The following is a 16,078-nucleotide window of genomic DNA, read 5'->3' on the forward strand; positions in this document are numbered from 1 at the left end:
CTACAATTCAAACTTCATATTATATATATAATATATTATATATATATATAATTTACTATAATTACTCAAGCAGTTACACAGGACTTCTGTGTGACAGCTCTGGCTGGCCTCGAACTCACAGAGATTGACCTGCTGTCTCCCGAGTGGTGGAATTAAAGGCATGTGCCATCACTGCCTGTCTAAAATGAAATGTAAAAAAAAAAAAATAGCTTTAAGACTTTTATTTATGTGTGCATGGAGAGGGTATCTGAAGAGGCCTAAAGAGGGCATCAGCTCCCCCAGAACAGAAGTTACAGGAGGTTGTGAGCTCCCTGATGTGGGTGCTGGGAACTGAACTTGGGTCCTCTGCAGGAGCAGCCAAGAACATCTCTCCACCCCTAATTTTTTTTTTTAAATTAAAATTTCCGCCTCCCCGTTTCCCATTTCCCTCCCCCCCCTAATTTTGATCTTTAAAAATAACTGCTTTACGAGAGCTGAGGTGTAGCTCCTTGATTTAGAGTGCATGGCAACTATTTTAAGAAAAAAATTCTGAATCACCGTCACAACCCTTTCCCAGTTTAAGTTCTTGTGTATTTTATGGCTTACTGAGTTGAAACTCCTGCATCTAGTTTAAGAACCCTGTGCGCCTCCATCCTTCCCAAAGCAATGTGCGTGTCCCTTACTAGGAGCCTCCCCTGTCTCCAAGCCCATTTGTGAGGCTGTGTTCGGCTTTACCACCGCCCTGTGGGGGGCGCTATAGGGAGACTGGGAGGCTGGATAGCAAAGGAGAGACTTGCTCCTTCCTGTTTGCTCCTGAGGGGGCGCTCAGGGGGCTTCCTGTAGGCGTTTCTGTGAGGGTCAGCCTGCTGTTCTTCACCTCAGGAGAGGCAGCTCCTCTCCACAGCCGCCAAGTCTGGTGTGGAGTGTGACTAGGAGCACCAGGCCAGTGGACAGCGGCTCTCCTCAGGTAGGAGGGAACTTTTCAAATGTCTGTGAGAGTCTCCCTTTGTAGCCCTCACAGGCGGCCTTCCTCTGGAAGTTCTCCTGCCTCAGCCTCCAGAGCTGAGGTTACAGACATGCCTGGCCCCCAAGGCCACTGTCCTGAGGTATTCTAAATGTTAATTTGTCTGTTTTGGTTTTTGAGACAAAATCTTATTCTGTAGCATAGGGTGACTTCTGACTCACAGTAATCCTGCTTCTGTCTCCCAAATGCTGGGATTACAGGTGTGAGCCACCATACCTGACTAAATATTTAAGTTCTAATAATTCTGCCATTTCCTGTGTTTTCTCAGATATGGACTTGAAAGTTGTTCTCCGTATTTAGTTATTTTTCTAATTAGATTTTTTAAAAATTTATTTTATTATTATTTTATTATATATATTTTTGTAACCCAACAAACAACTTCAAACCTAATTGTAACTTTTTTTCTCCATTGAGACAGGGCTTCTCTGAGCAGCCTCGACTGTCCTGGAATTCACTTTATAGATCAGGCTGGCCTCAAATATAGAGATGCTCCTGACCCTGCTTCCCACCACTGCCTGTCTGTCTAATTGTAACCTTACGTGTATTAGATTTTTAATTGTTTTTAAATTTTTATTTATTTAGGCAGTGTTTTGCTGTATGGCCCAGGCTGTTATTGAATTTATGTGTGGTTCTTTGTTTTGTTTTGTTGGTTTTAAGCTCCTAATTGTTAGGATTATTGGCCACCACCATGTCTTTTTCTTTCTTTCTTTCTTTCTTTCTTTCTTTCTTTCTTTCTTTTCTTTCTTTTCTTTTTTTTTGGGGGGGGGTCTTTTTAAAAATATTTATTTATGCCGGGCGGTGGTGGCACACGCCTTTAATCCCAGCACTTGGGAGGCAGAGGCAGGCGGATCTCTGTGAGTTCGAGACCAGCCTGGTCTACAAGAGCTAGTTCCAGGACAGGCTCCAAAGCCACAGAAAAACCCTGTCTCGAAAAAAACAAAAACTGTATGTATGTATATATATATATATATATATATATATATATATATATATATATATATATTCATTATGGATACAATAGTCTCTTTGTGTCTATGTCTGCAGGCCAGAAGAGGGCACCAGAACTCATTACAGATGGTTGTGAGCCACCATGTGGTTGCTGGAAATTGAACTCAGGACCTTTGGAAGAGCAGGCAATGCTCTTAACCACAGCCATCTCTCCAGCCCAAGGCTGACACTTGGAAAGTATCATTCTGAGTGGTGATTTTGCAGAGTTTAAAGTCAGGTGACCTCCTTGCCCCTGCGTCTCCTTCATGACTTTTTTGGAAAAGGTAACAGTGACGTTAAAGTTGGCCATTGTGCTGCCTCCCTGAGTGTGGAGGACTCGGGCTTCCACTGTAATATCCTAGGACTGTGGGAGGCGTTTAGGCTCCTGGAGAATAAAGAGAATGGGAGAAAATATAGACAAGGGGACAAAGTGCCGCTTGGGAGTCTGTTGGGTATCTTTCCTACGTGATAAATTATCCCAGCGCAAAACAGCCTAGAACAACATAGCGCTTTCTTACTCAGATTCTTGTCTTAGAAATGGCTTAGCTCCAAGGTTCTGGTCCAGGCACTCCCCCAGGGCCGCACTCTCTGACTGCCCACCTGCAGCTGAAGGGTCTGTTTCCGAGCAGGAGTGCCCCCCCCCCAAGTCAGTGGGTCACCTTCATATCAAAGCAGCTGCTTCCCTCACAGTGACAGACAAGCAAGACAGAAAAAACTCGGCGTTATTCAGAGTCCAACTTTGGAAGTGAGGATAGCTCACAGATCCCACAGATCAGGTGTGACATGGTGGAGAGGACACAGAGAGAGTCACAGTGGAGAGGACACAGGGTGTCACAGTGGAGAGGACACAGAGAGTCACAGTGGAGAGGACACAGGGTGTCACAGTGGAGAGGACACACAGGGTCACAATGGAGAGGACACAGAGTCACAGTGGAGAGGACACAGTGTCACAGTGGAGAGGACACACAGGGTCACAGTGGAGAGGACACAGGGTGTTACAGTGGAGAGGACACAGTGTCACAGTGGAGAGGACACAGTGTCACAGTGGAGAGGACACAGGGTGTTACAGTGGAGAGGACACAGTGTCACAGTGGAGAGGACACACAGTGTCACAGTGGAGAGGACACAGGGTGTCACAGTGGAGAGGACACAGTGTCACAGTGGAGAGGACACAGTGTCACAGTGGAGAGGACACAGTGTCACAGTGGAGAGGACACAGTGTCACAGTGGAGAGGACACAGAGAGTCACAGTGGAGAGGACACAGGGTGTTACAGTGGAGAGGACACAGTGTCACAGTGGAGAGGACACAGGGTGTTACAGTAGAGAGGACACAGGGTGTCACAGCGGAGAGGACACAGTGTCACAGTGGAGAGGACACAGTGTCACAGTGGAGAGGACACAGTGTCACAGTGGAGAGGACACAGGGTGTTACAGTAGAGAGGACACAGGGTGTTACAGTAGAGAGGACACAGTGTCACAGTGGAGAGGACACAGTGTCACAGTGGAGAGGACACACAGAGTCACAGTGGAGAGGACACAGGGTGTCACAGTGGAGAGGACAGAGAGAGTCACAACCAGTGGAGTCACTGCACTTTTGTTTGTTTAGTTTTTTTTTTGTTGTTGTTGTTTTGTTTTTTTGGGGACAGGGTTTCTCTGTAGATTTGGAGCCTGTCCTGGAACTAGCTCTTGTAGACCAGGCTGGTCTCGAACTCACAGAGATCCGCCTGCCTCTGCCTCCGGGGTGCTGGGATTAAAGGCGTGCACTACCACACTACTCAGCTGGAATCACTGTTTTTGAGACAGGGTCTTATGTAGTCCAGGCTAGCCCTAAATGCGGGGATCACAGGTGTATACCACCATGCCCAGCTCTCTGGGAACTGTCCTCAAAGTAGTTACCCTGGTGACCTCACCTGTTGCCTTCTTTGATTACATTCTGGTGAACTGCTAAAGGCCAGGCTTGGAGAGCCTCCTGGAGATCTGGTTTGTGAATAATGCAAATGTGTTGAGCTACACAGAGAACTTTAGCAGGGACTGGGGCAGCACTTGCTCTTGCAGAGAACTCAAGTTCAGTTCCCAGCACCCATGTCGGGCCACTCACAACCATCTGTAACTCCAGCTCCAGGGCATCGGACTCTCTTTGCCTCCATGTACATAATTTTAAAAATTAAAATAATTTGAGTTAGACCCAATAATGTCTATTCCCTCAACACTGGCGATCACAGTGGGAGCATGGATCTGTTTGGAGATATAGATGACATTTCTTCAGAGAGCGGTGAAGACCAGCAGACGCCTGTTCCAAGACAGCCTGTGGTGAGTATAGTCACCAGCCACACTGATCACAGGATTGCAAGCTAAGAACAGGTATTCAGCAAAGGTTCATGAGAGGTTCATCTCTCATGTTGAGGGGGGCGTTCGTAGAGTACTAACCATGTGGTAACAGTCTTAGCTGACCTGGGCGTCTGACTGAGACTCTTGACATGACAGATTTTGATTTAAAAGGTCTTTCTTATGCACATGTGTGCTGTATGGGCAATGTTGATATTCTTTTCTGATTTTAGTAGGTACTTAGTAATGAAGGGTTAAATTATTTGTACTTCTTTAATGTCACACAAAATAGAAAATGAGCTATGCCAACAAAATACACCTTCCTAGTAATGCAGGATAATATATCTTATTCTCCATGGAATGTTGTTTTCTTTGTGGGTGTGGTTGGGGTGAGATTTAGGGGAGGGACTCGGACCAAGGCTTGGCTGACTATTCCTAAGGTGGTTCTGACTTAACTTCCTTTCAAATCTGTGTCTGCCACACGCAGCTGGAACACTTAGCCTGTCTCTTCCCGCTCTCCCTTTCTGATCCCTCCTCAGGGTGGATGTGGACTGCCTCAGAACCAGCATGTGGACCTGCGTATTCCTGAAACCAGAGTAAAAGTTGAAATTCCCAGCATCCACACTGACTTAGGGAATGAATTGTATTTTGTTAAACTCCCCAGATTTCTCAGGATAGAACCCAAGTAAGAGAATGGAATAAAATGTTCAAGAGTTTGAAAAACAATATAAAATGTAAATGAACTGTTATGAGTTGACCAATCCTAAAATGAAAGGTTTGTCACGTGACTGGAACGAGAGCCTGATAAGTCACTGTAGAGAATTAGAACGCTGGCCGGCTTCCTGCCTTTGCCACTCTGCTCTAAATGGACAGATGGCATATGACAATGTCACTCGTGGAAAGCTGGAAACACAGGGTGACAGCGAGAGAGATGCCAGAGAAGCCCTGGTGGCCAGTGTCAATGACACTGAATCTAGGCCGGATGGTGACTTTGACGACAAAGTAGTGTTGGCTCTCCTTACTCACTAAGGCACAGATTCTGAGGGGTAAATTTTAATCCCTGAACTAAAGATTTTAATTTGTTGTTAATTTTTATTTATTTATTTTTTAAAAAATATAAAAATGTCATGCCCAGATATTGATTAATTAAGCTAAGGGCTTTTTTTTTTTTTTTTGGTTTTTCGAGACAGGGTTTCTCTGTGGCTTTGGAGCCTGTCCTGGAACTAGCTCTGCAGACCAGGCTGATCTCGAACTCACAGAGATCCTCCTGCCTCTGCCTCCCAAGTGCTGGGATTAAAGGCATGCGCCACCACCACCCGGCTGCTAAGGGCCTTTTTTGATTAAACTGTTCTTGAGCTCTGCCTGCCTGATTCCCGAGTGCTGGGATTAAAGGGTGTGCCACAATGCCTGGCTCAAGGGACGCTTCTGAAGCCTTTCACTGCGTTCATAGTCCTTCAAATAGTCCCGTGGCCCTGGTTTTTAAATATGGATGGGCCGGTTAGTATTACCTATGCTTTATACTATGTGTTTCCTCCGAGAGGATTTTGAATTACGAGCCCTGTTTGGATTTTATTTCAGGAAGTTTGTTTTAAAAAGCAAATGAAGGGAGTAGCCATTGGCACACTTCCCGAGGGTTCCATGAGGCTGTGGTCAGCTGTGACGCATGTGTAGAGACATGGGTTATAGTGCCCATCAACCATTAATTGTGACTAATATGACAATTTTTTAGACCTTTTGATCCTCAGCATTATGAAGATGAATGTGAAGATGAGAAAGTGCTTTATGAGGACGATAAAACTAAGTTAAAATTGAAGGTATTCTGCCATATTCTATTCCTTTTCTAGTGCCCCTGTCACCTTAGCCTTCTAGTAGCTGTGGCCACAGGCATGCACTACCACGCCAAGCTAGCTTCTTCTTACAGTTTTTCTTTTAGATTTATTTAATTCATGGGAGTGCTTTACTGCATGTATGTGTGTGCACCGTGTGTGCCTGGCATCTGCAGAGGTTGAAATTCATGTGTGTGAGTATTTTGCCTGCATGTATGTGTGTGCACCATGTGTGAGTTTGGCACCTGCAGAGGTTGGAAGAGGGCATCGAACCCTCTGGAACTGGAACTTATGAATGGTTGCGGATCACCCTGTGGATGCTGGGAATCTGGATCCTCTGATAGAGCAACAAGTGTTCTTAACCATGAGTCACCTCCCAGGCCCCTAAACTTCTCCCTTAGATTGTAAACGCAGGGATGATAACATGAGACCTGCATTTGAGAATGCTCTTAATGTTGCCTGCTCACTCAACAAACAACTCTCGAACATGGAAAAACGGCCTTTCCAGACATTTAGGGCAGTGGGCACACATCTTTTCTCTCTCCTCTAGAATTTTTCTCAAGTTTTCAGTTTTTCATTTCTTTGAGACAGGGTTTCTCTGTGTAGCCCCAGCTGTCCTGGAACTCACTCTATAGACCAGGCTGGCCTTGAACTCAGAGATCTGCCTGCCTCTGCCTCCCGAGTACTGGGATTAAAGGTGTGTGCCATCCTGTCTCAGTTCTAAGTTTGAACTGAAATAAAGGTAGAAACTGTTGCAATGCACTACTGTCTCTCAGATAAACAGTGTTGTAAGGTGTACAGGCCTGTCTCCACACTTCCTCCCCGTAGCCTCCTACCACGGAAGTGTTCCTTCGCGGACATTTTGTGCACAGAAGCAGACCTTGCCATTAGGGGATTTCTCTAGAGAATACCTGGGATGACAAAACACTACTGGTGTTCATGAAGAGATGTTGCCTCCCAAACAGCGGTAACTCTAGGTGTGGTCCATTTTTAGTGGTCTTTTGTGACTTGGAGTTTTCCATTTCATGAGTTAATTTGAACTCAAACAGAACCAGGGATAGGTCTCAGACTTTAAATTTGCTGCTAATGGTTTTATTTTGTGTGTGTGTATGTGTGTGTGTCTGTGTAGGCACACCGTGTGTGTGTATGTGTGTGTGTCTGTGTAGGCATACCATGTATGGGTGCCTGCAGAGTTCAAAAGAGGGTATCAGTTCCCCTGGAGCTGGAATTATAAGTGGTGTGAGCTGCCCACCATGGTGCTGGGAACTAAATGTGGGTCCTCTGGAAAAGCAGCAATGCTCTTAACTGCTAAGCCATCTCTCTAGCTCCTAGTAAGTTATTATTTAAAAAACTTAAAATGTTGTCTAGATCTAATCTCATTAGACACTTTTTTCTTTTTAAAAAGTCATATTTATTTGTATGTGCAAGAGCATGCACATGCATGTACACATGGGCCAAAAGGCGTTGTGCAGAGTCTTCTCTTCCCACTACATGGGTTCTGGGGATTCAACTCAGGCAGTCAGGTGTGGCAGCAAGTGCCTTACCCAGTGAGCCATGTCACTGGTCCTAAGAGACACTTTTTTTTTTTTGCAAAGGAGGCATTTCTTTTATTTTATCCTCCCTTCACTCCTCCCAGCCCCTTCCCTTTCCCTAGATCTTCTACTACTCCATTTCCCTTCAAAAACAAACAACAACAACAACACAAGCAGGCCTCCCAGGGATATCAACCACACACGGCATTAAAAGTTACAATAGGACAGGCACAAACCCTCCTACCAAGGCTGGATGCAGCAACACAGTAGGAGGAAAAGGGTCCCAAGAACAGGCAATAGAGTCGGAGACACCTCCACTCCCACTGTTGGGAGTCCCACAAGAACTCCAACTGTCGCTTCAGTCTCTGTGAGGCCCTGTGAGCCCTGCTTAGTTGATTCTGTGGGCTGTGTTCCCTAAGAGACCCTTTAAAAGCTCCCCGCCCCCACCCTGGACCTTCAAGGTTTGTGTGTGTGTGTGTGAGAGAGAGAGAGAGAGAGAGGGGGGGGGGGCGGCTGAGAATAGAACTGGGGGATCTCACATGTGCTAGCCAAGTGCTTTATTTATCAGGTTACACCCTCAGATGAGGTGTCAATTTCAGCTGTTTACCCTGGGTGGCCTAATCTCCTCTTTCCTGGGGACCTCTTACTTAGCTGGGGCTACAGGCCGCATCCGGTTTAGCCTCTCCTCCCACTGCTCTGACCTGAACCCCAGGAAAAGTAAACAGAAAGCCTGGTTATCTTAACCAGCCCGTACAGATGCCAGTGATGAATGGGTGGTAGTGCTGCTGAGTCAGCCATTTTCTCAGCACCCATCCATTCTTAGCACACAATTATGACTAATTCAAGGAACAAAAACCCAATAGCTAGCTGTGTCAGTTGCCCATACCTTGTCTTTTGAACCAGGTGGAAAATACTATACGCTGGAGGATACGCCGGGATGAAGAAGGCTGTAAAATTAAAGAAAGCAATGCCCGGATCGTCAAGTGGTCAGATGGAAGGTGAGTACTAGAACACCCGAGGGAGGCCTGGGTAAGTTGGAAATTTCGCATAGGGCTTTATTGAGAAAATCTGGGCTGCTGGCATTACCTCAGAAACCTGAGAAAGAGAAGCAGAGTTTAGGCCTTACAGCTGGGCTAGCGGGTGAGCGTAGAGCTGGCTCAAATGGATCTGCTCCCTCTTTTGTCTTGCCTCTTCTCTGAAACCTCAGGGTAATCTGAAATAATCTTTGTTGGCGGTGCTGGGGATCAAACCCTGTGCTTCATGTGCACATGGCACGTGCTCTACCAACTGGACTAGGACCGTACCCCCTCAGTTGAAATCATTCGAGAACTCATTTCAGTTTGCTGACTAAAAGATATAGATTGAAGGACATTTCTATTTCAGTCTGAAAAGTATATTTTACCACTCTTTGCTCTGAGGTGTGTATTCGTTACTTTTCCATTGCTCTGATAAAACACCATGACCAAGGCAATATACAGAAAGAAGAAACAAGTGTATTTAGACTTACAGTTCCAAAGGGACCTGGGGCAACAGGCAGCAGGCATAGTGGTATGAACAGCTGAGAGCACTCATCTGTCAAGCCAAGAGAGAGAGAGGGGAGAGCTAACTGGGTTGGGGGCTTGGAAACCTCAGAACCCACCCCCAGTGACACACTTCCTCTAGCAAGGCCACACCTCTTAAACCCACCCAAGCAGCAACAACAGGGGATCAAGTTTTCAAACGTCTGAACGTTTTGGGAGGCAGAGGCAGATGGATCTCTGTGAGTTCGAGGCCAGCCTGGTCTACAAAGTGAATTCCAGGACAGTCAGATTATATAGTACAACCCTAAAAAAATAAACAAATGACAAAAAAGAAGGGTCTCCCCTGGTATGGTAGAGCACACTTTTGATTCTAGCACTGGGGAGGCAGAGGAAGGCTGAGCTATGTAAATTTATGGCCAGCCTGGCTTCCATAGCAAGTTCCAGGCCAATCAAAGCTACACAGTGAGACCTTGTTTCAGACAAACAGAAGACAGGGTTTCATGGCCCATCCTGGCCGAGAACTCACTTTATAACTGACCCTGAACCTGTGACCTTGAGCTCCTGATCCTCTTACTCCACCTCTCCAGTGCCAGGGTTACAGGCAAACACTTCCATACCCAGCTTGGAAGGAGGCTATTGAGAACGTTTTAAAAAACAGATTTGGCCGGGCGGTGGTGGTGCACGCTTTTAATTCCAGCACTTGGGAGGCAGAGGCAGGAGGATCTCTGTGAGTTCGAGACCAGCCTGGTCTACAAGAGCTAGTTCCAGGACAGGTTCCAAAACCACAGAGAAACCCTGTCTCGAAAAACCAAAAAACAAAACAAAACAAAAAAAACAGATTTATTTATTTATTATGTATACAGTGTTCTACTTGCATGTGTGCCTGCACACCAAAAGAGGGCACTAGATCTCATAGATGGTTGTGAGCCATCATGTGGTTGCTGGAAATTGAACTCAGGACTTCTGGAAGAGCAGCCAGTGCTCTTAACCACTGAGCCATCTCTCCAGCCCTGAGAGCATCTTTTTTTTCTCCTTCCCTGTGAATTCTATATGAGGACAGGATCCTGAACTGGTCACTAAGCATCTTAATACCCAAATGTTTCCCCTCCCCAGCATGTCCCTGCATTTAGGCAGTGAAGTGTTCGATGTCTACAAAGCCCCACTGCAGGACAACCACAACCAGCTGTTTATACGGGAAGACACTGGTCTCCGGGGACAAGCCATCTTTAAATCCAAACTTACCTTTAGGTAACGTTCTCTTTTCACCGGTCGCTACTTGCTATTGAAGATCAAGGCAGAGCAGTGACGCTGAAAGCCTGACCCTTTGGACTGGCGTCACTCCATAGAGCAGCTCACCAACCACCTTATTTGGTTCCAAGACGAGTGTTTATAGCTAACTACAGGTTTCTCAGAGAACCAACTCATGCTAAAAAAGCTTACAAGGGACTGGTCCATGGCTTCTCAATGGCCAGGGTTCATGGAAAAGACTTGTCATTGTAGCTTGCCAGTTGGTGTGTCCTTAACCCTCTAGTGGAACTAATCCCCCAAAGCTAAAGTGCCATCAGAATGTGGTGCTGGTGTGTGTGATGAAAGCGGTGGTAGCTTGAGAGGTACCGTACTGTAATTACCATGGCAGTGGATACATGGTTCCTTTGAAGCTGCTGAAATATTTTAAAATCAGATTGTAGTCATGGCTGCACAACTTTGAAAATTAAAAAAAACAATTATAAACTTAAAATAAGGTCCTGTTGGGTGTATATTATTAGTAAATGTGTTGTGTAACAACCATAAGGTTATATAGTCTTGAGGGTGTCACCAGTTTGCAGTTTCCTTAGCTATAAGATGTGTGTCACTGGGATGTCGTGTTAAATAGTACATAAACCTGGAACAGTTAGTGCTCAACCTTCCCACTTATGAATGTCTTCTACAAGTATCCTGGACCGTGCGCAGCTCTTAGGTTTTGCTTTCTGCCCTTGCTCTGAGCTCTACACTGGGATAGTATTTGACTGCTTGGCACAAATCTTTCCTTAGGTCCTTTCTTCGATCTTCAGGACCGACTTACAAGCTGTCCTCCCCTGCTCAGGAAGGCAGTTACTGTTTGTGACGGTATTGCTATGTAGCCCAGGCTTTCCATCCTCACCTCAATCTTGCAATCCTCCTGCCTTTGTCTGGGTGATGGGATTACAGGTTGAGACTCTTGTCTCATCCTGAGCCATTGTGGTTCACTCTGTTTCTGAGACAAGATCACACACTTGGCCACCTACTTTTTAAAACCGTCCTACTTTTATTGGTTGGAGGAGACATCTTTCAGTTCTCAAAATGTTTCTGCTAGTGCATGTTTCACCCTTGTGGATCTGAGATTTCATGACCCTTGTCTGTGATTGTAGTTGGGCCTGTTCTTTGTGGAAAACATTTGATGTGGCTCCTGCCTCTTTCTCCTCGCACTCTGGGTCAGTCCACTTCACTCTCCCTGAGTGGGTGAACAGAGGGAAACCGTGGTCCTCCTGCCACCTTGCTCTGCTCAAGGGTGAGGTCATCATGGCTCATGGGCGGTTTGGGTGTTCTTGGTAAAAGTGAGACAGATATTTCCTGTTCATTTCCTGACAGACCTCACTGTGCAGACGGTGCCGCATATAAAAAGCTGACCCTTTCGTTTAAGAGCCCAAGTTCAAAGACACAGATTAGAATCCTACCGATGGCTGGTTGTGACCCTGAGTGGCCACGCACAGAGATTCAGGTATGTCTGGTGAGCTTTATGTTGGGATCTTTTGTACATCAAGAGCTGTTTCTCTGAACTTAATCAACACGTTCTTTGGGTACAGCTTAGTAGCACAATCTTTGTCTTGCCTGTGCAAGGCTTTGGGTGTGATTTGTGGGTACGTACCACAGGAAGGAAGAAGATGACAGGAAGGCCTAGAGAGCCTTTCTGACTTGATTGACACTGGCTCCGCTCTTTTAACTCCGAAGTGTGGCATGCCTGGCAGAGTCTCCTCAGCCTGTTGTCAGAAGCTGGGTCTATTAGTTGCACTGAAGGCCTCGGTAGGAATGCCTGAGAAGCCTGGGAGCTTGGTGGAGCCTCAGAGGTCAGGTTTAGTGATGAGTACGGCCCGCTTCCACTCTCGCAGAGCGTCACTTGAGAAGGGGTTTCTCAGGCTGGCCACTTCTGAGCTGTGAGTGGCAACAGTGGGGGATGTACACAGCTCTGGGGGCATGCCTGCGCCAGTTCTGATCAGGACGGCATCCTCATTCCTGTGTTGCCTTTACCCCACCGAGCCATCTACCCTGTGGGGGTACAGCAGTGCGGGGCAGCCGACTGCTTTAAAAATGGGTTTGAATGGACACAAAGTAGCTCATTTCCCTCTCCCTCCTCCCCTTTTCTGTTCTGTTGGAGAAACTTCCACCATATTGCATGGGCTGGTCTTGGACTCCTGGTTTAAGATGTCTTCCTGCCTCAGTTTCCACTACAGGTGCATGATACCACATCTTGCCAAAAGTAGTTTGTTTTTTTTTTAAGTTGAAACTTTGCATTTATATGTAGAAAAAAGAACGCCGAAGGCTGTCTAGTCGACGGAACTTGCATTCTAAGAGGAAGGATGAGCTGCATTCTAGCCCCAACACCCAGCAGCCTGACGGTGAGGACAAGGAAGAGGAGGGAGAAGAGGACACGACATCCAGACTAGAGAACACTGAAAACCATTACCAGGAAGCAGTCCACAGTAAGTCAGTGTCAGAGCTCATTTCAGTAGGTGGGGCTTAGTTGTGCTCTGGTGGGATCTTCATCTTGTTCAAATTATTTACTTAAGACTATAGAACACACTTTCCCTTCCGTTTTGCTTTGGTTAGGGCCACTTGCTCATAGAAAAGGTTAAGTGAAACCAAGACACCTCCAGACAGCACAACACCTGCTCTACACATGGGATGCGCCTGTGGAGGGGAATGTATATATTAGCACAGTTAAGAACTCACTATTTGCCGGGCGGTGGTGGCGCACGCCTTTAATCCCAGCACTTGGGAGGCAGAGGCAGGCGGATCTCTGTGAGTTCGAGACCAGCCTGGTCTACAAGAGCTAGTTCCAGGACAGGCTCCAAAACCACAGAGAAACCCAGTCTCGAAAAACCAAAAAAAAAAAAAAAAAAAAAAAAAAAAAAAAAACCACAGAACTCACTATTTGGGGGCTAGAGGGACGGCTCAGCAGTTTGTTCTAATTTAAAACAAAGCAACGTGTGAGAGAAAGATGCCATGCAACAGAACTCACATGGAGGGCTTACTAGTCTCTGGGGACAGGAATAGCAGAAGAGAAGAGTAAAGAAGAGAAGAGGCGAGGCGAGGCGAGGCGAGGCGAGGAGAGGAGAGGAGGGAAGAGAGTAGTCACTCAAGGAGTTGGTGGAGGTGGGGAGTGGGGCAAAGCCTGAAGGACCCAAGGGTCCAAGAAAGGCACAGGCCACCCAATGAGTCATCACACAGAAGGTGGGGGCTGAGGGCTCTGAGCCTGACAGCTGTGATTGGCTAGAACCAGGACTTAACAAAGCCAAAAGGCAAAAACCACGCTAGAAAAAGTCCTCACTGGGAAATAGCCAGAGGTGGGGAAAAGGGAGGGGCTCACCAGTTGTGCTGGTTTTGGATGGAGGGACCCAGCAAGATCCAGAGAAGTGAGGCTGTCATATGTGATCCTGGTTGAAGAGCCTGGCCAACAAGCCGAGTCTGAGGCAGGCAGGTCCATGGGGACTGCAGGAGGCAGTGTATTGCAGACACACCAGCAGGATCCTTGCACCCTGGGTGAGAGGACAGGAGCTGATGTAGCAGTCAAGACAGTTCTGCCCTTCACCCAAAGCAGGAAGTACCTAATTGTAGGGAACAAATACTGAAGGTGGCATCACATTCCTTGAACGGATGGTACCAGGTCTGTGCAAAAAGCTCCACTGCCGTTTTAACAGTTGTGTTCATCTATAGTGTGTGGAAAATGGCAGAGAAGGTAGGCAAGGGTTACGCAGGGGAAATCATGGTGTTTATAACTTAAGATGGCCGCAGCCAGGGAAATAAGGGTCCCTCCAAAGATAATTCCCCTTCCTAAAATAATCCCTTTCCTTTCAGAGGAACAAGCCCTGTCTTCCTTGGATGGCGACGATGAAGGATCTGAAGACGACAAGACCAGAAGAGTTCTTAAAGCCAAGACGCTCACGAGTGACAGGGGTAAGCTACATCTATTTAGCTCCAGGGTGACCTTGTATCCAGAGCCAGCTCACAGAGCAGGAACACAGCTGTACAATCCACTGACGCCTGGTGACACAAATGTAGTAATAAAAGCAGAGACTCTGCTGTCTTGGAGTGTATGGCCTCCCAAGACCCACTCCCAGGGGTGGGTCTTGGGAGGCCATACACACTCCAGAGAAATGGAGACATTTGCAAAATCCCAGACAGGCCAGGAGGAGGCATTTCAGCTACACAGCGAGTATCAGGCAGGACCAGGCAGGACTCAGGGCCCGGAGGCATCTAGGCTCCTCCAGGGAAGGGCAAATGCTCTGTGTGGATAACCAGTGCCTGCCGTTTGGATAGAGCAGCAATGGAGGTGTCTCTAGTCTGTGCTATTTCCCACCGAGTCTTGGCTTCCCTTTTCTCTTGTAGGATCAGACACTGGCAGTCATAGTTATGTGAGGGCCCTGTGCTGTTGCTGCTGGGACATACTAAGTCAGTGCCTTCCTAAGCACTTACCTTGCTCTGGGTACCACAGGCAGGGATAAGCATGGCAGCAGCATTAATGTTTAAATAGTGGTTACTTGTTAATTCATGTGTATGTGTGTATACAGATGTAAAACTTTCTAAAGAAAACCACAAAAACATACCTAAGCATTCTTCAAATTCAGTTTTTAAGTTCTTTTGAGTGTACGTCACATTTTTTGCAGTGCCTCTGGAGGCCAGAAGATGGTGATGGAACCCCTTCACCCCTCAACCAGAGTTATAGATGCTTATGAGCTGCCATGTGGGCGCTGGGAACTGAACCTGAGTTCTCTGCAAGATCCATCTCTCCGGGGTCTAAAATCAGATGTTAAAATATTTAATTATACAGAAGTACTGAAACAAAATAATGTATTTCAAGTAATGTGATAGAAATAGCATATTGAATGAAAAGTGTACCTCTTACCCTGACAGCCACCTAGGGAAATCCAAGTCCCAGGAGCTTAGAGCCCAGAGATGGTGCTGTGTAAACACAGGTCTCTGGGGCAGATTTCTCCTGTCAGTTCAGAACTAGTTTGGACAAGGCTCCCAGAAATGCCTTATATGAATTTTATAACCCGTTTCTCATATCTCTTCAGGAGATGAACCCTCCAGAAAGAGACCAAGGGGAGAAGAGGAAGACTGAATCATGAAGTGAAATGTGTGCTGGTGTCTATCAAAATTTCCTTAGTTTTCTGTTTGTGCTGGGATTGAATTCAGGGTTTCCTGTCTACTGAACACGAGTCTACTGCTTAGGTCCTCCCTAACTCCCCTCAAATATATTAAAACAAGGATGATTATTTTGACTCACATAAACCAATGACATGGGCTATGCAGAAACCATTTTCCTTCCATGTATGCGTGTGTATGTATATACATAAACACACACACACACACATATATATTGTTTGTTTGTTTGTTTGTTTAAGATCTCACCATGTAGCCCTGACTGGCCTGGAGCTTGCTATGCAGACTAGACTGGCGTGGACCACGGAACACACAAAGATCTGCCTGCCTCTGCCTCCTGAGGGCTGAGATTAAATGTGTGTGCCACTATGCCTGGCCCCCTTTATACTTTTATAGCTGTGTTGTGACTGTATAGTAGAAACATTTCAGTTAGCATTAGCTTCAGAAAGAACATTTAAACTTATTAAGAATACTCAGGAGTCCTT

General features: G+C 46.4%; 1 protein-coding gene across 1 annotated transcript; it reads left to right on the forward strand.

Moving 5' to 3' along the window:
* The first annotated feature begins 4,220 nt into the window (after window positions 1-4,220).
* On the forward strand, window positions 4,221-15,761 carry LOC130873672 (RNA polymerase-associated protein LEO1-like). Its single transcript, XM_057768553.1, has 9 exons — window positions 4,221-4,337; window positions 4,856-5,001; window positions 6,046-6,130; window positions 8,578-8,672; window positions 10,308-10,442; window positions 11,802-11,931; window positions 12,733-12,910; window positions 14,286-14,384; window positions 15,506-15,761. The coding sequence occupies exons 1-9, from the start codon at window positions 4,221-4,223 to the stop codon at window positions 15,550-15,552; spliced, it is 1,032 nt and encodes a 343-aa protein (XP_057624536.1). The 3' UTR covers window positions 15,553-15,761.
* Window positions 15,762-16,078: the final 317 nt, after the last annotated feature.

The sequence above is a fragment of the Chionomys nivalis genome, chromosome 4 (assembly GCF_950005125.1).
Source record: "Chionomys nivalis chromosome 4, mChiNiv1.1, whole genome shotgun sequence".
NCBI lineage: Eukaryota > Metazoa > Chordata > Mammalia > Rodentia > Cricetidae > Chionomys > Chionomys nivalis.

Excerpts from the sequence above, each read along its gene's own strand:
- LOC130873672 (XM_057768553.1), top strand. The coding sequence starts at position 4,221 with ATGGATCTGTTTGGAGATATAGATGACATTTCTTCAGAGAGCGGTGAA. Across the intron at positions 4,338-4,855 it reads GCCACACTGATCACAGGATT|GGTGGATGTGGACTGCCTCA; the intron begins GCAAGCTAAGAA and ends ATCCCTCCTCAG. Across the intron at positions 11,932-12,732 it reads GGCCACGCACAGAGATTCAG|AAAAAAGAACGCCGAAGGCT; the intron begins GTATGTCTGGTG and ends ATTTATATGTAG.